Below are 20,690 nucleotides of genomic sequence, written 5' to 3'. Positions count from 1 at the left end.
ACCTCATTATTTTTCAAATCTGTCCACAGTCCCTGAGCCCCACCTCCACTGCCACTACTCTAGGCTAATCCTTTGGAATGAAATTCCAAATCATTACTCAGCAGCCCGCATGATCTGTCGATCGCGCACCTCTGCAGCTCGGTTTGTGCCCCCATCTCTCTTGTTCCCTAAGCAGGGTTTTGCTCGGTTTCTCAATCATTTCAACTTTGTTCTCACTTCAGTTCTTTCTCTCCTGCTGTTCCCTGTTCCTGAAAAGCTACTTGTCCAGTTCTTTGCTTGGGTAGCTCTTTTTCAAGTTCTAGGCCCGGAGGGCAGCCTTTCCTAGCCCTGAGCTAGGTTAGCTTTCATTCGAGTGCTGTCATTCCATCTAATATTGGCACACTGTTAAATATAGCTGCGAGATTATCTGCTCAACTGTAAGCTCCCCAAGTTCAACTGTAAGCTCCTTGGGGTTTCGTGTCTGCCCTGTTTTCTAGGGTTTCCAGCTTGTAGCTCAGTGCCTGACTCATAATAGGTGTTCCATAAAATGCTTGTTGAATGAAAGAATGATGATGGAGGTGGCATTCCAACTCGGGACTGCCTCAACGCCCAGCGCTTTCTCCTCTGTCACTCTGTTTTGGTGTTGTAGCAGAGGCAGATAGTGAGGGCGGCACAGTGCCCACGGCATGCGGCTGGACTGAGCGCTAAAGCGGGCTTGGGAAAGATGAGCACGCGGGGGGTCTGAGCCAGCCAAGGGGCCGGGCGCCGCCTGGGGGCGCTGCGGCTGCTGCGGGACGCACCAGGCCTTGTCGCCTGCAAGCTCCGCCTCAGGAGCGGCCCCGCCACCCCAGGGCCCGGAGGACCAACCGCTTCGACCCGCGCCCGGGCGACGGCAGCGTTGCCCGGCGAGGCGAGGAGGGCCGGGCAGCCACCGTGGGGTGAAAAGCCCTGAAAGTTCCTCTCAGTTCCTTCCGGTGCGCCTCCCGCTGGCCCATGCGGGGCCCCTGAGGGCGGATTCAAGGCCCCGCGAGAAGTCATCTAAGGCGGCGACGACTGTTCCCAGCCCCACGGGAACGGCGCGGACGCAGCGCCCCTCTCCCGGACAAGAAAACAGTCATTCTAGAGTAGGTTTCTCCCCTTTCCTTGTTCTATCCTGTTTCCCGTGCCCATGGCTGACGCGAGCTGCTTTTGGACGTGGGTCCCGGGCTTGAGTATGGACAGACGTGGGTTCTGTTTCTGAAAGGCGTAAAACCTCAGACATGTCCTGCAACCTCCTGGTCTCCGTTTCTGCCTCTATAAAGTGGGCATAACAAGGTCTGACTCACTCACCTGGGGTCTCAGGTGTGGCGCCCAAACAAGCAGTATCAGCATTTCCTGTAACTTTACTAAAATGCATATTTCCTGGCCCCACTGCAGCTCATTGAATCAGAAACTTAGTGGTGGGATTCAGTGATTTGTATTTGAACAAGCCCCAGGTGATTTTGATACAAGCTAAATTTTGAGAACCACTATATAATAGAGACCAATCAGATGAAATAAATAAAACCATCATATAGTAAAGAGCCTGGCATATAGTAGATGCTCAATAAATAGTAGTTGTGGTTATTATTATTTCAGGAACAGAGAGGCATTCATTGGCACAGAAATTGAAAGTTAAGCAGATGCTTCTTTCCTTTTCTTCTTCTTTTTTTTTTTTTTTTTTTTTTTTGAGACAGTGTTTCACACTTGTTACCCATGCTAGAGTGCAATGGCGTGATCTTGGCTCACTGCAACCTCTGCCTCCCGGGTTCAAGTGATTCTCCTGTCTCAGCCTCCCTGAGTAGCTGGGATTACAGGCATACCACCACGTTTGGCTAATTTTGTATTTTTAGTAGAGACGGGGTTTCTCCATGTTTGTCAGGCTGGTCTCGAACTCCTGACCTCAGGTGATCTGCCTGCCTCGGCCTCCCAAAATGCTGGGAGTACATGCGTGCGCCACCGCGCCCTGCCCTTTCTTTTTCTTTCATGCAGGTCATTATAGTCTTGCTTTAAAAAACTGAAAACAAAATAAATATCCATGTGGTTTGGATATTTATCCCCGCCAAATCTCATGTTAAAATAGGTTCCCCAGTGTTGGAGGTAGGGCTTGGTGCGAGGTGTTTGGATTATGAGGGCGGATCCCTCATGAATGGCTTGGTGCTTTCCTGGCAGAGTGAACTCTACCTCTGAGCTCATGAAAGATCTGGTTGTTTAAGAGTAGACACCTCCCCTTTCTCTCTATTGTTCCCTCTCTTACCATGTGACACACTGGCTCCCCTTCCCCTTCCACCATGATTGTAAGCTTGCTCTCCCCAGAAGCTGAGCAGATGCTGGTGCCATGCTTGTATAGCCTGCAGACTTGTGAGCCAAATAAGCCTCTTTTCTTTATAAATTATGCAGTCTCAGGTACTACTTTATAGCAACACAAACAGACACAAACATACACAAAAGAATGCCTCTCCAACAACAAATAGGTATGTAACAGTAGCTTCTCACACATAAACTTAACATTTCTTTTTGACATGCATCTTCTCTTTTGACTTCTTTGAAAAGCAGAACATGGTTAATGTTAAAGATTTTATAATTTTAATTATTTTAATTCAAATTTCAGCTTTCATGTACTGCAGTTATTTTTAATTTGAAAACTGTAACGGTTGACCATGAAAAATTAACCTTATGTAGTTGAAAGATACAGATTTATTTCTACAGAAATCCAGTTTCGTTGCCATGTCAGATTTTATTGATAATCTTTTCCTTTTTATTCATTGCAGAAGCTTCAAAAAGGACACACTAGATTTAATTAGAAATGTTAAGATTGCCCAAAAAAGGATTACCTAGATTTGAGCAAGTTCAAGATGAAGAAACCTACCTGGAAAATTTAGCAATACAAAGAAATGCATCTGCTTTTTTTGAAAAATATGATCGGAGTGAAATACAGGAGTTACTAACTACTGCACTAGTTAGCTGGTTGTCTGCCAAAGAGGATGTTCGCTCTCAAGGAGACCTCCCGTGTGGAATTATAAGTCAAATGAATAACGTAGGCTTCTCCACTGCAATCCTACTGACTCCCGTGGACCCTACTGCCCTCTTAGACTATAGAGAAGTCCATCAAATGATAAGAGAGTTGGCTATTGGAATTTATTGCCTAAATCAAATCCCTTCCATCAGTTTAGAAGCTAATTATGATCAGAGTTCTTCTTGTCAGTTACCTCCAGCTTATTATGATACCAGAATTGGGCAAATTCTGATCAATATTGACTACATGCTGAAAGCACTATGGCATGGAATATATATGCCCAAAGAAAAACGAGCTAGATTCTCTGAATTGTGGCGTACCATCATGGACATTGATGCCGACGGAAAACCTCAAACAAATAAAGACATTTTTTCAGAGTTTAGTTCAGCAGGTAAGATAATTTAACACTTCTTTAAAAAAATTTTTTTTTTTTTTTTTTGAGATGGAGTCTTACTGCGTTGCCCAGGGTGGTCATGAACTCCTGAGCTCAAGCCATTCACCCACCCAGGCCTCCCAAAGTGCTGGGATTACAGGCGTGAGTCACTGCAGGTGGCTACTTCTTAATTATTTTTATTCAAAGCCATTTTTTAAATGTTTAAATTTTATTTCGATAGTTTTGGGGGGAACAGGTGATTTTTGGTTACATGGCTAAGTACTTTAGTGGTGATTTCTGAGATTTCGGTGCACCGATCACCCGAGCAGTGTACACCGTACCCCATGTATAGACTTTTATCCCTCACTCTCCTCCTACCTTTCCTCTAGAGTCCCCAAAGTCCATTATATCATTCTTATGCCTTTGCATCCTCATAGCTTAGCTCCCACTTATAAGGGAGAATATAGAATACTTGGCTTGCCATTCCTCAGTTACTTCACTTAAAATAATGGTCTCCAACTCCATCCATGTTGCTGTGAATGCCATTATTTCATGCATTTTTATGGCTGAGTAGTATTCCATGGTATATATATTTTCTTTTTTTTTTTTGGAAATGGGGGAGTCTCCCTATGTTGAACAGGCTGGCCTCGAACCCCTGGCCTCAAATGATCCTCCCATCTTGACTTCCTAGAGTGCTAGGATTACAGACATGAGCCACCGCACCCGGCCACCACATTTTCTTTATCTACTCATTGGTTGATGGGCATTTAGACTGGTTCCATATTTTTGCAATTGCGAATTGTCCTGCTATAAACATACGTGTGCAAGTGTCTTTTTCATATAGTGACTTCTTTTCCTCTGGGTAGATACCTGGTAGTGGGATTGCTGGATCAAATGGTAGTTCTGCATTTAGTTCTTTAAAGAATCTCCATACTGTTTTCCACAGTGGCTGTACTAGTTTACATTACAATCCCACCAGTAGTGTAAGTATTCCCTTTTCACCACAGCCATGCAAACATCTATTATTTTTTGATTTTTAAATTATGGCCATTCTTGCAGGAGTAAGATGGTATCTCAGTGTGGTTTGATTTGCATTTCTCTGATAATTAGTGATGTTGAGCATTTTTCATATGTTTGTTGGCCTTTTGTATATCTTCATTTGAGAATTGTCTATTCATATCTTTTGTCCACTTTTTGATGGGAATGTTTGTTTTTTTCTTGCTGATTTGTTTGAGTTCCTTGTAGATTCTGGATATTAGTCCTTTGTTGGAAGCATAGTTAGCAAATATTTTCTCCCACTCTGTGGTTTGTCTGTTTACTCAGTAGAGTTTCTGTTGCTTTTGCTGTTTAAAAGCTTTTTAGTTTAATTAGGTCACATCTGTTTATGTTTGTTTTTGTTGCATTTGCTTTTGGGTTCTTGGTCATGAACTGTTTGCCTAAGTCAATGTCTAGAAGGGTTTGCCCAAGTTATCTTCTAGAATTTTTATGGTTTCAGGTCTTAGATTTAGTTCTTGATCCATCTCGAGTTGATTTTTGATAAGCTGAGAGATGAAGATCCAGCTTCATGTGGCTTGCCAATTGTCCCAGCACCATTTGTTGAATAAGGGTGCCCTTTCCCCACTTTACGTTTGTGTTTGCTTTGTCAAAGATCAGTTGCCCATAAGTACTTGGTTTTATTTCCGAGTTCTCTATTCTGTTCCATTGGTCTATGTGCCTATTTTTATCCCAGTACCATGCTGTTTTGGTAACGATAGCCTTGTAGTATAGTTTGAAGCAGGTAATGTGATGCCTCCAGATTTGTTCTTTTTGCTTAGTCTTGCTTTAGCTATGTGGACTCATTTTGGTTCTATATGACTTTTAGGATTGTTTTTTCTAGTTCTGTGAGGAATGATGATAGTATTTCTATGAGAATTGCATTGAATCTGTAGATTGCTTTTGGTAGTATGGTCATTTTCACAATACTGATTCTACCCATCAATGAGCATGGGATGTGTTTTCATTTGTTTGTGTCATCAATGATTTCTTTCAGCAGTGTTTTGTAGTTTTCCTTATAGAAATTATTAACCTCCTTGATTAGGTATATTCCTAAGTATTTTATTTTATGTTATGTTATTTTACTTCTTTTGTTTTTTTGCAACTGTTGTAAAAGGGATTGAGTTCTTGATTTGAGTCTCAGCTTGGTTGTTGTTGGTGTATAGCAGTGCTACTGATTTGTGTTCATTGATTTTGTATCCTGAAACTTTACTGAATTCCTTTATGGCATCTAGGAGGTTTTTGGATGAATCTTTAGTGTTTTCTAGGCATATGATCTTATCATTGGCAAACAGCCACAGTTTGACTTCCTCTTTACTAAATTGGATGCCCATTATTTATTTCTCTTGTCTGATTCTTCTGGCTAGGACTTCCAGTACTATGTTGAATAGAAGTGGTGAGAGTGAGCATCCTTGTCTTGTTCCAGTTCTCAGGGGAAATGCTTTCAACTTTTTCCTGTTCAGTATAATGTTGACTGTGGGTTTGTTATAGAGGACTTTTATTACCTTGAGGTATGTCTCTTCTATGGCCATTTTGCTGAGAGTTTTAATCATAAAGCAATGCTGGATTTTGTCAAATGCTTTTCCTGCATCTAGTGCATCTAGTGAGATGATTTTTGTTTTTGATTCTGTCTATATAATGTATCACATATATTGACTTGCATATGTTAAACCATCCCTTCATCCCTGGTATGAAACCCACTTGATCATGGTGTATTATCTTTCTGATATGCTGTCAGATTCCGTTAGTATTTTCTTGAGGATTTTTGCATCCATGTTCATCATGGATATTGGTCTGTAGTTTTCTTTTTTTGTTATGTCCTTTCCTGGTTTGGATATTAGGGTGATACTGACTTCACAGAATAATTTAGGGAGAATTTCCTCTTTATCTTTTGGAATAATTTCAGTAAGATTGATACCAGTTCTTCTTTGAATGTCTGATAGAATGCAGCTGTGAATCCATCTGGTCCTGGACTTTTTTGTTGTTGGCAATTTTTTATTGTTTCAAGCTCTCTACTTGTTATTGGTCTGTTCAGAGTTTCTGTTTCTTCCTGATTTAATCTAGGAGGGTTGTATATTTCCAGGAATTCATCCATCTCCTCTAGATTTTCTAGTTTGTGCATATAAAAGTGTTTATAGTAACCCCGAATGATCTTTTGTATTTCTGTGGTATGGGTTGTAATGATTCCTGTTTCATTTCTAGTTGAGCTTATTTGGATCTTCTCTCTTCTTTTCTTGGTTAATCTAGCTAATGGTGTATCAATTTAATCTTTTCAAAAAACCAGCTTTTTGTTTCATTTATCTTTCGTATTGTTTTCTTGTTTCAATTTCATTTAGTTCCGCTCTAATCTTTGTTATTTCTTTTCTTCTACTTGGTTTGGGTTTGGTTTGTTCCTGTTTCTCTAGTTCCTTGAGGTGTAACCTTAGATTGTCTATTTGTGTTCTTTCAGACTTTTTAATGTAGGCATTTAATGCTATGAACTTTCCTCTTAGCTCCACTTTTGCTGTAATCCCAGACGTTTTGATATCACTATTATCGTTTGGTTCAAAGATTTTTAAATTTCCATCTTGGTTTCATTGTTGACCCAAAGGTCATTCTGGAGCAGATTATTTAATTTCCATGTGTTTGTATAGTTTTGCGGGTTCCTTTTGGAGTTAATTTCCAGTTTATTCCACTGTGGTCTGAGAGGATACTTGATATAATTTTGATTTTCTTAAATTAATTGAGACTTGTTTTGTGACCTGTCGTATGATCTATCTTGGAGAATGCTAAGCCATTTTTTAAATTTAAAGGTAATTTATCTGGATCAAGGTGATGCTAAGAGCTTTGTGAAGATCTGAGGTCCGTGGAGGTTAAGGATCAGCAAGAGTGGGTGATGGTTTCCAACAGCGTTAGAGCCTTGACATTTCTGACAAAAATTGTGTTTACTTTTGTTTCCCTTTTTACAAATTTACCTGAGGCTCTCATTTGAGAGGACATGGGACTGATGAGCCATCATTCTGAATGGGCATATGCCAAACTGGTAAAGAAACAACAGGCTCTTTTTAGATTCAGATATCTAGATGGAAACTTTCAGTATAGAAGTCAAATTCTAGAAAGTGATAAAGGTTAGATACATATTGATTAATCATCCACATGTTAAAGCCACGAGAGCCTTTGGATCATCCAGTTAGAGCACCAACAGAGACCTGGTCATGGCAGGAAGGAGCACATGTCTTGTTGTGTAACTAAGGGAAGAGAGGGCTCCTGCTTACTTGGTGACAAAGTTAGTTACATCAAGCCACTTCATGGCCCAGGATCGGGTCTATTTCATCCAGCTGTGTGTCATGTCTGAGGCTGCCACCCTCTATGAGGATTCCCTTGCAGTGGTGCACCTGGTAAGGGGATCAGAGACACATAGGAACATTCTAGTCAAGTTGTAGGTGGAAAGGGAGAGCACCAAAAGACTAATGCTGTCTGTTTTCTACACCTACATTTTCAGGGGTGAAACTCAAAACACTTAACCACCAGCACAGTACTGGCACTGACCAATCAGAATGGACGTCAGCCATAATGCTGGAGCAGGGTCTCGACCTCCTGCTTGACATATTTACCCTTTTCTGGATCATGGAGCTTTTCAGGGGATCCCTGGGGAGGGAGGTATTCAATGAGCTTGGGGCTGCAGCAATTCAGTTTGCCAGTTGAGAGTTGTGTATTTTAACAACGTGGTGTTACTGATGCATATTAGCTAAATATCAGTCCTTTCCTGATAGGAAACTTACATCTTGAGTTTTGTGATTCTACTTTTAAAATATCTCTCAAAATCATCTACTTTGGCTTATCTCTACTGCAACACTGTGCAACACTGTAGTACAGAACACCCTTTTCCACTGCAACAGCATTCTCACTGCTGTCTGCCTCAAACCTTTTTAAAATTGTTTATAAATGAGGTTGGAAACCTTAACAAATTCAGTCAGTCTACTATCCTGTGCCTGGGGATAGTGCTGGTTGTGTTTACAATAAAGTGCTTAATGCTGTTGGCTCCTGGACAATCAAAGATGAGCATCACAGCCATGCATGGTGGAATCTGTCTTTATTCCCAGCTACTCAGGAGGCTGAGGCAGGAAAATTACTTGAGGCCAGAAATTCGAGGCTATAGTGTACTATGTTTGCACCTGTGAATAACCACTACTCTGCAGCCTGGGAAACATAGTGAGACCCCCATCTCTTAGGAAAAAAAACAAGATGAACATTACACCTAGGAGAAATATTTGTTTCTCCCTCCGCTGCACATTGGGTGTCTGCTTTAGAAACTTCAACAATGTGTGGTGCAAGCAATGGTAAATGACTACCAGCATACATACTAGACCTACTGAAGTAGTTTATAGGGGGAAACTCATGGTGGCAGTAGCAGGAATAGGCACAGGTTTCCCCATCATGCACCACACCTGGAGTACCACTGTGAAATCCTACAGAGCCAATAGTCAGACTCTAAGAAAGGGACCTGAACCCTTGGGCTTTTATGCTACATGATTAAAGAAGCATCAGGTCAGAGGAAAGGATACAAGAGCAAGATGTTTTAGCCTAGGTTATCCTCCAAATTGCATCAGAAACAAGGACATGAGTCAAGTTAGTTTTTGAGAAATGATTCCAAGGAACAGGAGTGAGGGACAGGAAAAGTGAATAGAAAAGGAGGGAGCATCAACCCAAGAATGTGCTGTTGAGCTTTTTCACCATTTGGGCAATTGGGATTTATTTCGTTGGGACATTCTGAGGAGTCATATAGAATACACTGCAGAATTGCCAGCCTAAGGGATGTGCTATGGTCTGAATGTTTATGACTTCCTGAAATTCAAATGTTGAAACCTAATCACTAATGGCATTAGGACATGGGACCATTGGAGGGTGATTAGTTCATGAGGGCAGACCCTCATGAATGGAATTAATGCCCTTATAAAAGAGGCCCCAGAGAGCTGCCCTGTCCCTTCCACCCTGTACGGATACAGCAAGAAGGTACCATCCATGAACTAGGGAATGGGTCCTCATCAGACACCACATCTAACTTGATCTTGGATATCCCAGCCCTTACAGCTGTGAGAAATAATTTTCTATTCTTTATAAGCTGCCCAGTCTGTGCTATTTTCTTATAGTAGCTCTAAATGATTAAGACAGGATAGATGAGGGAAGAGTATATCCACTGGCTACTGTCTTTCATTAAACAAAGTTTGAATGGAGGGTTAACTCGCTCATGCTTTCAGATTTGTTCCTACACCAGAATGGCTGGATGGGTTCCATCAGGAGTCTTAACAGCAGTGGCAGAGAAGCTTCAGGGCAAAAATAATCCTGTGGTGCACTTGAGGCGAGGTACAGTCAGGTCAAGTCTGTGTGGAGCAAAAACTACAGTTTAAAAATGTGGTCTGAAAGGATGTGAGGTAGGGAACAAAAGATGTCTAATACACAGTGTGACTCATGGAAACTTGGCTGCAGCCTTTTCTTCTAAGCTTAGTGTTGGAGATTGAGGGAGTGTACCACCTCTCCACTGGCATGATCAGAGAGCTGGTGTCCAAGCTTTGTAATTGCAGGTACACAGTGTCAAGCTAGCAGCAGTGTAAGTTGTTACTTCACTATTCACGTTTGGGAAAACAACAGCTCCTCTCTTGGCATGACTGGAAAACTGTTCACACCTTGCAGCTGACCATGTGATTACCTTAAACACTGTGCCACAGCGGATTTCCAAGGAGTTGTGCAGAAAGCCAACTCTTTTTGGGAGGGCAGACTGCTGGGAATCAGTCTTGGCCAAGTTAACCTTTACCTCTCACTTAGCTTTGCACTGTGCAAACCACCAGCAACATCATTCTTTAAAAACAGTAGCAATAGTAGAGAATAGTGCACACCAAAAATCTGGTCATGTTACCCAGTTTTCTCAGCAGGTATTTTAGTTAGGGTGGATTCCTTCATCTAATTCATAAATTCTTGGACTCTTTCCAGAAGGCTAGGAGGATGGAAGGAAAGAAGAAAACATCTCATGATAGCAAAATAGCAGAAGGGAACTTTTAATAGAAATATTGAGAAAAAATGGGAACTTATTTAATATCACAAGTGAGTAATGTGAGTTGGGTTGTTTTTTCCTCTGTTCATTCCCTGTCCTCTATCTGGAATGCCTTCTTCCTGCTCACCCCACACCACTCGTCCACATTCTTCCTATGGTTATTGCTACTCATTTTTTGAGACTTGATTCAGACACTGCCTCCTCTATTTGGACTCTTACCTGTGCACAGAAAAATACTTTGTATTTTGCATTGAAATTATTGGCTTCATTTCTTTCTTCCTTATTAGACATTAAGCTCCTTCTTGAGAGCACAGAAAATTGTGTCTTTTTTGGTTTGATTTTAAATTCTCAGCACCTTATACAGTGCATGACATATAGTAAACTTTCAATACATGTAGAAATTAAATGGGTAATAATAGAATATAAGGGAATTCGTCTGGCACAGTGGCTGACACCTGCAATTCCAACACTTTAGGAGTCTGAGGTAGGTGGTTCGCTTGAGCTTAAGAGTTTGAGACCAGGCTGGCCAACGTGGTAAAACCCCGTCTCTACAAAATATACAAAAATTAGCCGGGCATAGTGGTGCACGCCTGTAGTCCCAGATGATTGGGAGGCTGAGGTGGGAAGATCACTTGAGCCCAGGAGGTTGAGGCTGCTGCAGTGAGCCAAGATCATACCACTACACTCCAGCCTGGGTGACAGAGACCCTGTCTCCAAAAAAAAAAAAAAAAAAAAGAGGTTAAAGCTGTGGAAACTTTTTTTCCCCTCATTCCCCTCATCCTCCAAATTTCATTTTATCCAATTTTTTATTAAATTCTTTTTCATTATTTACTTTCCTATGACTTTGTACATATTTCTTCCAGCTTATTTACATAATGTGCACTTTGTTTTTTAATTTTTATTTTTTTTTAAGGGACAAGCTCTTACTCTGTCACCCAGGCTTGAGTGCAGTGGTATGAGCTCAGCTCATTGCAGTCTCAGACTCCTGGGCTCAAGTGATCTTCCCGCCTCAGCCTCCTGAGTAACTGGGACTACAGGAATGTGCCACCATGCTCAGCTAATTTTTTTGTTTTTTATTTTTTGTAGGTCTTACTATGTCACTATGTTGTCCCGGCTGGAACATTTCCTTTCTTTAATAACTTTATTTTTCTTTTTTTTGCTTCTGGTCTTTGAATCAGGGAACATTATTTTTCATGATATGAACAATCATGTTTTTTTTTTCAAGTAGCTAAATTTTACATGTACTTATTAGTAATTCAGTTCCAGTCTTTCGGAGGGAAATGAACTCTTCTTGATAAAAAATGGGATATGAAGTTCCATTTTTTCCTTAGAGATGTCTTTCTTGATAACTTCATCCTTCCTTTTGTCAGAACTCATTGCTTTAAGCCTACTTCACTTTCCTTTAGCACCCCTCCCTGCCCCTGGTCCTGTAATTCCAGTGTCTGTTTCATCTGAGAGGCTCTCCTCACCTGCCTGGCGACCCTTGCTGCTTGTTTTCATTTAAGAGTGAGGCAGGAACACTGGTAGACCTCACTGCAGAGTGATGAGGAGGAACCCCTGACATTCCAATGGGAAGCCTGTCCCCCAGATGTTATATCTGCAGGTCTGTTTCCTCCAGTCTCCTGCTTGGAGGGAGGGCTGTGAGTCTGGGGCCAAAGGAGGCGAAGTGCTGAACTGTGGATATCTCAGTTCAGCACTCAGACTCTCATTTAACTAGTTTTCAGCACAGCTGCTCCTCCCAACCCTCAGCTGTGCTTTGTACCCTTTTAGTGAGGAAGAGGAGGAGGACTGTGCTATCTGGGGAAGGTGATTAGGGGTCTCACTACACCTTTTGTTTTAAAAAAATTTTTACACCATGGCCTGTCCTTCACAGCCTCCACATAATGCTTTCAATTTCTAAGGCTTCTTGTGGTTTTTGTTGGCTCCCAGCCACCCCAAGCCATGAGGTTTTAGTGCTATCAACAATCCCTCTGGCTTTTTAGACTTCTTTAAACTGCCAGAATCCCTCTCATTTCTTTATAATTTATCTAACTATTTTGCAGAAAAGAGATGATTTATAGTGGCCATTTTAAAAACCCAAGAGTATTCTGGCCCTTTTTAAAAAAAGATTTGAGAAAGAAAAAAGGAAAAAGGAGGGGACACATTGACGTATCATTTACACTTTAGAGCATATATATTGCAAACAAATGCCACATTTTCTACAGTCATGTCTTATGACTCCAAGCAGTTTTCTCAAGCCTAAATTAAGGGTAACATTGTAGATATAACTTTTTTTTTTTGAGACGGAGTCTCGCTCTGTCGCCCAGGCTGGAGTGCAGTGACGCGATCTCCACTCACTGCAAGCTCCGCTTCCCGGGTTCCCGCCATTCTTCTGCCTCAGCCTCCCGAGTAGCTGGGACTACAGGCGCCCGTCACCACGCCCAGCTAATTTTTTTTGTATTTTTAGTAGAGACGGGGTTTCACCGCGTTAGCCAGGATGGTCTCCATCTCCTGACCTCGTGATCCGCCCGTCTCGGCCTCCCAAAGTGCTGGGATTAAAGGCGTGAGCCACCGCGCCCGGCCAATGTAACTATTTTAAAAAGACTATTTGACAAGAAGAAAGTCCTCAATTTCTTTGTAAATGGCAAGAAAATGTAGCACGGGAAATTCGTCATTTTTTGATAGAGTAAAATCAAGTTTTAATTCTTATCAAATGATGATTACTTAGCTGGCAGGTTCTTTGTTTATTATGTATGTCTAGCTTCTTATTGGCAAAAAAAAAAAAAAAGCAATGTATAATACTAGCCTGAAAAAACAAACTATGTTTTTCGCCCAAGTGAGAAGCCGATACCCTGGTTGAAGAAAAATCACGTTTTCTTGTTGTTCTATATTTTCCGTGATCAAAGCTGGGACTTATGTTGTATCTCTCTTCACTCTCCTTAGTAACCTACTCATCTGTCTGCTTTCATCTTACACAATTTTATTGGCATTGTTAACTTAAGAATCATGAGATTTATAAATTTAGAATGGAGACTATTTCTTTTTCTGAATTATTTTATTTAAAATTTTTGTGGGTAAATAGTAGGTATATATATTTGTGAGATATTTTCACACAGGCATACAAAGCCTAATAATCATATCAGGGTAAATGGAGTGTCCTTCACCTCAAATATTTATCCTTTCTTTGTGTTACAGACAATCCAATTATACTCTTCTAGTGTTTTTAAATGTATAATAAATTGTTGTCTATAGTCACCTTGTTGTGTTGTCAAATACTAGATCTTATTCATTCTATCTAACTATATTTTTGTATCCATTAATTATCCCCACTCCCCTCCTGCCCCACCATTCCCTGCCACCTTTCCCAGGTTCTGGTAACCATCTCTATTTCCATGAGGTCAATTGTTTTAATTTTTAGCTCCCACAAATAAGTGAGAACTTGCAAAGTTTGTCTTTCTGTGCATGGCTTATTTCACTTAACATAATGTCCTCCAGTTTCATCAAAGTTGTTGCAGATGACAGAATCTCATGGCTGAATAGTACTCCGTTGTGTATGTGTACCACTTTTTCTTTATCCGTTCATCTGTTGATGGACACTTAGGTTGCTTCCAAATCTTGGTTATTATGAACAGTGCTGCAACAAACGTGGGAGTGCAGATACCCTTTGATATTCCGATTTCCTTTCTTTTGGGTTTATACCCAGCCGTGGGATTGCTGTACCATACGGTAGCTATATTTTTAGTTTTTCGAGAAACCTCCAAACTGTTCTCCCTAGTGGCTATACTAGTTTACATTACCTCCAACAGTGTACTAGGGTTCCCTTTTCTCCACATCCAGCAAGCATTCATTTTTGCCTGTCTTTTGGATAAAGGGCATTTTAACTGGGGTAAGATGATATCTTATAGTTTTGATTTGCATTGCTCTGATGATCAGAGATGTTGAACACCTTTTCATATGCCTGTTTGCCATGTGTATGTCTCCTTTTGAGAAATGTCTATTCAGATCTTTTGCCTATTTTTTTAATCAGATTAGATTTTTTTCCAATAGAATTGTTTGACCTCCTTATATAGTCTGGTTATTAAGCCCTTGTCAGATAGATAGTTTGCAAATATTTTCTCCCATTCTGTGGGTTGTCTCTTCAGTTTGTTGATTGTTTCCTTTGCTATGTAGAAGCTTTTTAAGTTGATGTGATCCCATTTGTCCATTTTTGCTTGGATTGCAAAATGTGATTGTGAGGTATTACTCAAGAAATCTTTGTCCAGACTGATATCCTGAAAAGTTTACCCGATTTTTTTTAGTAGTTTCATAGTTTGAGGTCTTAGATTTAAGTATTTAATCCATTTTTATTTGATGTTTGTATATGGTGAGAGACGGGTCTAGTTTTATTCTTCCATGTATGAATATCTAGTTTTCTTGGTGCCATTTATTGAAGAGACTGTTCTTTCCTCAGCATATGTTCTTGGCACCTTTGTTGAAAATGAGTTCATTGTATAAGTTTGCATTTGTTTCTGAGTTCTCTGACCTCCTTTGGCCTATGCATCTATTTTTATGCCAGTACGATGCAGTTTTGGTGACTATCATTCTGCAATATACTTTGAAGTCAGGTAATGTGATTCCTCCAGTTTTGTTCTTTTTGCTCAGGATGACTGGCTATTCTGGATCTTTCATGGTTTCATATATATTTTAGGATTATTTTTTCTATTTCTGTGAAGAACAGTGACTGCTATTTTGATATAGATTGCAATGAATCTATATATTTCTTACAAAGGGTTACAGTCTTCAAGCTGGCCATTCTCACAGGCACTTCGAGGAAGAGAGGAGCAATACAGGAATTTAAGCTGAACTGTTTGGCCAAGTATACATATTCAGGTATACATATATAACAAGTTATAAGAAGAGCTATGAACATGCATGGAGTGGGTTCTAACATGTATATTGAACAAACATGCACGTTACAGATGATCCATGTTCACTTTGGGGTGGAGACTTAACATATAAATGCATTACAATTAGACCCTTATTATATGTCAGAAGGTGAAGCAGGGACTTGAAGGCATTCATGTGTACAGCCTCTGTAAACAGTCCAGAACCACATCATGGTCAGTAGTCTTATGAGGAGAAAGTTACTGAAGTCAGTCTCTTGTCCAATCAAAGCTCTAGTTATGGCGTGGGGAACAGGAAGGTCAGTTATTCAGCATCTGTTGGTGAATGGGCCGTAATTATTTTAAAATTGCTTATCTTGAGGACAATGTTTGTTTAACTGTTAGAGAAAAAAGAAAAACCTTGTGACTGTTAGAACATAGTTTATTCTTTAAGTAGAGGGGTTTGTGACTTCAGCCTTGCCTGGCATGGCCCTAGGTTTTGTTTATAGTTTGGTATCTTATTGCCACAAAGGGTCCATTCTGTCAGTCTTATGATCTGTATTTTAATATTAATGCTGGTCAGTTGTTGTGTCTAAACCACAAAAGGAAAGGGGTATAATGAGGCATGTTTGACCTCTGATCCCATCATGGCCAAGAACTTAGTTTTTAAGGTTTCTCTGGGGTCCCCTTGGCCAAAACGGGTCTGTTCAGTCCGTTGTGGGGGGTGCTTAGAATTTTATATTTGGTTTACAGCATCTAATTTTTCCTTTACTGTCATGTTAGTAGGATTTCATGATAAAATCCTGTTTTCAATCTTCCATATTTATCCAGAAGCCAAATATGAAATTTTCACTATCTAAAATTTTCCTTTTTTATCATGAAGGTTTGACTGATATTACAAAGGATCCAGACTTTAATGAAATCTATGATGAAGACGTGAATGAAGATCCAACATATGATCCCAATAGCCCTGAAGAAACAGCTGTATTTATGAAATATGCTGAAAATATTATGCTAAAGTTAACATTCAGTACCACACAAGTTCAACAGTATGAAAATGTCTTTATATTTGAAACAGGCTATTGGCTTACTAATGCTATAAAATATAATCAGGATTATCTTGATATTTGTACCTACCAGAGACTACAGCAAAGATTATATCTTCAGAAAAAGATTATTCAAAAACACTTTGAGAAGAAAAAAGATATCAGAAGAGGGATAGGATACCTAAAGTTAATATGTTTTCTGATTCCATTTCTATTGAGTTTAAAGAAGAAAATGAAAGTTCCATATTTAGGTAGTCTGCTTCAGCCTTTTTCAGGTAAGAGTATCACCAAAAATCAAATATAAAATATAGGTATATATTAAATATATGTTTAAATGCAATTTTGTTTCTAGTATATGGGTGCAGGCAGTAACCTAGCTATAACCTGTTAGAAAGAGAAAACAAACAAAATTTAATGTCTCTAATGTAATTAAAAACACTCAGCATATGTACATAGTACTTTGTATATATTTATACCAATTATAAGGACTTCTGAAATATTTAAAATAAGTTAAAATAAGTTCTGTATGAATAGGGAAATATGCCATATCCATGATGGGAAAACACTGTGAATGTATCATATCTCATTCAAATTACTCTATAAATTCAGTGTACTTCTATTCAAAATCCTGATCATATTTTTCACTGAAGTTTACACACTTACTCTAAAATTAATATAGAGCAGCAAGGGGTTGTTAATGATCTTTCATTTCTGAAATATAGATTGAAACATATTAAAACTACAGTAATTAAATGAGGGTAGTATTGGCACTTTAATAAACAAATAGAGCAATGTAAGAGAATAGAGAGCTGAAACAGGCCATAATTAATGGAATTTGATGGGACTTCAGTATAAACTCTTCATTCTACACTGATTAGCACACAATTTATACATTTTCATTGCTTTCCAAGCATGTAGGCTTATTATAATGGGCTTTCTATTCAGATGGCAACTTTTCAGCAGAAATTTTGCAAATTCTTTAGTGAAAGTTTGTATCATGAGAATTCAGGTGCTGAAGATATCAATATCTGTGAACTATTAGAAATGGAATCATGACACTGCATGGCTCTTGGGTGGTGGGGAGCATGTATAGAACTGAGAGGGACTTGCTTAAAGAGAATGTTAGCTATATCTGCAATATCTTATTACTTAAACTATGGGAAGCAAATAGGACTAATGTTAATAGTTAATTCTAGGTGCTGAGATCAGAGTGTATAGTGTATATTATTGTTTGTACTTTTCTTTACCTTTTGTATTTCCCAAAATACGTTATGTCCCTTATGTTGATGAAATCGTATTCTACTAACCAGTCAAAATATTGAAAAAACCTAGCCTTTGCTGGAATTTGAGAAAAGAAATTTTTTTGAGGCAGAGTCTTGCTCTGTCGCACAGGCTGGAGTGCAGTTTCATAATCTTGGCTCACTGCAACCTCCACCTCCCAGGTTCAAGCAATTCTCCTGTCTCAGCCTCCCAAATAGCTGGGATTACAGCCACCTGCCACCATGCCCAGCTAATTTTCTGTTTTTAGTAGAGACAAGGTTTCACTATGTTGGTCAAGCTGGTCTCAGACTCCTGACCTCAGGTGATCCGCCTGTTTCGGCCTCCCAAAGTGCTAGGATTACAGGCATGAGCCACCACACCCAGGAGAGAAAATTATTTTAAAAAATAAGTTATCTGTGTAGTTTCATTACCTTCCAGAAATACAGGATGGTTATTTCTGTATGTGAGATATACCCATCTATGTCTTTATAATGTCTCCTTTTACCTAAACTAGCTGAGATAAGTTTTTGTATATTTAACCAAAGATTCTCTTAGGCACAGAGTTTCTGGTCCTTTCTTATAATTGGGAGTAAGATATTAATCTTGAGCTCACGATAAATCGAGAACTAGAACAATGTTTTGAGCATACTTTTGAAATGTCTGTACAATGAAACTACAGAAAGTGCTCAAAATGTAAATATACTTTATATATACATACATATATATGAATATATTTTATATATTCATAAAAATTCAAAAAAAAATAGGTCAGCAGCTAAAGTATTTACTGCTGAAATCTGGGCTTGGGGAAGGTACCTCATGGGGGGAAGGGTAGGAAGGTGGCCGTTTTCCCTCACCTGTGATGATAAGCAAACCCAGGGAACAGAGTAACTCAACATTTTATCAATTTTCCATTCCAGAGTGATAGGGATCAGGGCTGTGTCAAGCCCCACCTATGTTCCAGGGACCTGGTAGGAGGGGGGTTTCTCTAGTCCACTGCTGCAGTGAGTAAAAGCCAAGGAGCCATATATGTATATATTTGAGTATATATAATATATATATACGGTAATTGACTGAGGGCAGTATTGGCACTGTGATATATATATTTGAGACAGGGTGTCACTCTGTCACCCAGGCTGGAGTGGAGTGGCATGATCTCAGCTCACTGCAGGTTTTACCTCCTGGGCTCAAGCGATCCTCCCGCCTCAGCCTCCCAAGTAGCTGGGATTACATGCATGTGCCACCACATCCAGCTAGTTTTTGTATTTTTAGTAGAGACGGGGTTTCACCATGTTGTCCAGACTGGTCTTGAACTCCTAGGCTCAAGCGATCCGCCTTTCTCAGCCTCTCAAAATGCTGGGATTATAGGCATAAGCCACTATGCATGCCCAAAAATATATTTTAATGTTAAAATATTTATATACATTAACAGCATAAATAATTTTATGCACTATAATTGCCAAGATTTTAATTTCATCTGAAATTTTCCTACTTTGTTTACATGAATGAGAAGTTAGAACTCTTAAAATATGATTGTTTATGTGCTGTTCACTTTTTAAATAAAAATTTGTTTTCATTTTTTGAGATGACAAGGTCAAGACAGAGCGAGAATTGCCTCCATTTATTTATGGAAGAGATTTTAAATGCCAGAATTTTCACTACAAAGAGAATCAGTATTTTCATGTTCATGGAGGAATTGAATTTGATATCAGCACCCCTTCAATTGAGAATGCCTTGGAAGATTTTCAGGTTTAAATGATTCCTTAGACAGTTTATCATTTCTCAACTCTTTTATCCTATTCTCCAACCAAAAAGAGCCTCTGTTGGTACAGGCACGAGACAGCTCTCCAAATGATTATTCTCACAACTCAATAATTTTTTCATACATTATTTTAACATAAATGAATTAAGTGCTGATATATGTAAGGTACTGTGTTGGATATCTGAGATAAAATTATAAATAAGCTAGGTACATCTATCATCCTCACAGAATTTACAGACTTCTAATGGACCATATTTGTCCTAGAATAGATAACCGAAGAGTTCAGTAGAAATCTCTGGACACTCAGTACACATTCTTCCATTTTCCTCAAAGAATCAGGATTAGAACAGAGATCCTTTAAAATTTTGGAACAGTAATTCTTCACCTGGAATTTAGTATAAAAATTCTACATTTCAATTGTTATTGCTTTTCTACCTTCTGTATACTATATGTCTGTCCTTTAGTATTTTTTCCTCATTCTCAAAGTAAGGATTAGATATATGCAGCTGCTATCTGGGTCTTCTGGAATAGTATTTTAAAATTTGTCATTTACTTGTATACTATTTCATACAAATAATTCTTATAATTGTTTAGATGTGTCTAAGGATATGTCTTTAGTAACATACTCATGTTTTAGAAAAATTTAGAAAAAATACGAGATTGTGCTGCTAATACATTCATAGAAGATTCAGGATATAAAGAATATTACTCAATACCAGTCATGGAATTTCATGGAAAAAGGTAAGGAGCTTTCACTAATTACTGACGCTAGCTACAGTTTGTTGAAAGTTAGTAGAGAACAAAGAAAACAACAAAATGCAAAGGTTAATTTAAACCTTTACAGTGGCAATTCCAGAATAATAAGCACCATGAATGACATATGGACTCAACAAAGTATTAAATGTTATAGTTATTACTTCATGTGTTTGATATAGTCAGTGTAATAATCCTTAGAGTTTGTAATTAGTTCTTATAATTAACAGAGTGGTTAAACAGGGATAGAGATGAGGATCAAATCCCAGTTGGGGTTTTGATCCTCATAATAAAAAGTTGGGACCAAAGAAATCCTTAGTCGTCCCTAAACCTCAATACTTTTCTAGCAGGTTTTTTGTCAGGAACTGAAAACAAGAACACACTGAAATAGCAGTATTCAGCCTCTCGCTCTACCACATTATTAAAGCATCAGGAGAGCTAGGAGGGGCAGAGGACACTGCACAGAGCGCCAACCGCTTTTCCATCTGAGTCGCACAGTGTTTCTACGATTTAACATTCAGTTGGTTGGTGGCAGAATGTGAATAGACGACGTGTTGTGTTCCTGGATTTTTAAATCTTGGA

At 39.2% G+C, this 20,690-nt stretch overlaps 1 protein-coding gene across 1 annotated transcript in view; it reads left to right on the top strand.

The window, feature by feature from the left end:
* Window positions 1-840: 840 nt before the first annotated feature.
* ANKAR (ankyrin and armadillo repeat containing) overlaps window positions 841-20,690 on the top strand; it is a 72,031-nt gene continuing 52,181 nt past the window's right edge. Inside the window, exons 1-5 of the mRNA XM_030916098.1 lie at window positions 841-1,103; window positions 2,769-3,404; window positions 16,171-16,608; window positions 19,179-19,342; window positions 19,993-20,096. Coding sequence (XP_030771958.1) covers window positions 2,804-3,404; window positions 16,171-16,608; window positions 19,179-19,342; window positions 19,993-20,096 — 1,307 coding nt within the window. The 5' untranslated portion in view covers window positions 841-1,103; window positions 2,769-2,803. The remainder of the gene's footprint in view (window positions 1,104-2,768; window positions 3,405-16,170; window positions 16,609-19,178; window positions 19,343-19,992; window positions 20,097-20,690) is intronic.

The sequence above is a fragment of the Rhinopithecus roxellana genome, chromosome 14, assembly GCF_007565055.1.
Source record: "Rhinopithecus roxellana isolate Shanxi Qingling chromosome 14, ASM756505v1, whole genome shotgun sequence".
NCBI classification, from domain to species: Eukaryota; Metazoa; Chordata; class Mammalia; order Primates; family Cercopithecidae; genus Rhinopithecus; species Rhinopithecus roxellana.
This window is presented reverse-complemented; position numbering and strand designations above follow the sequence as displayed.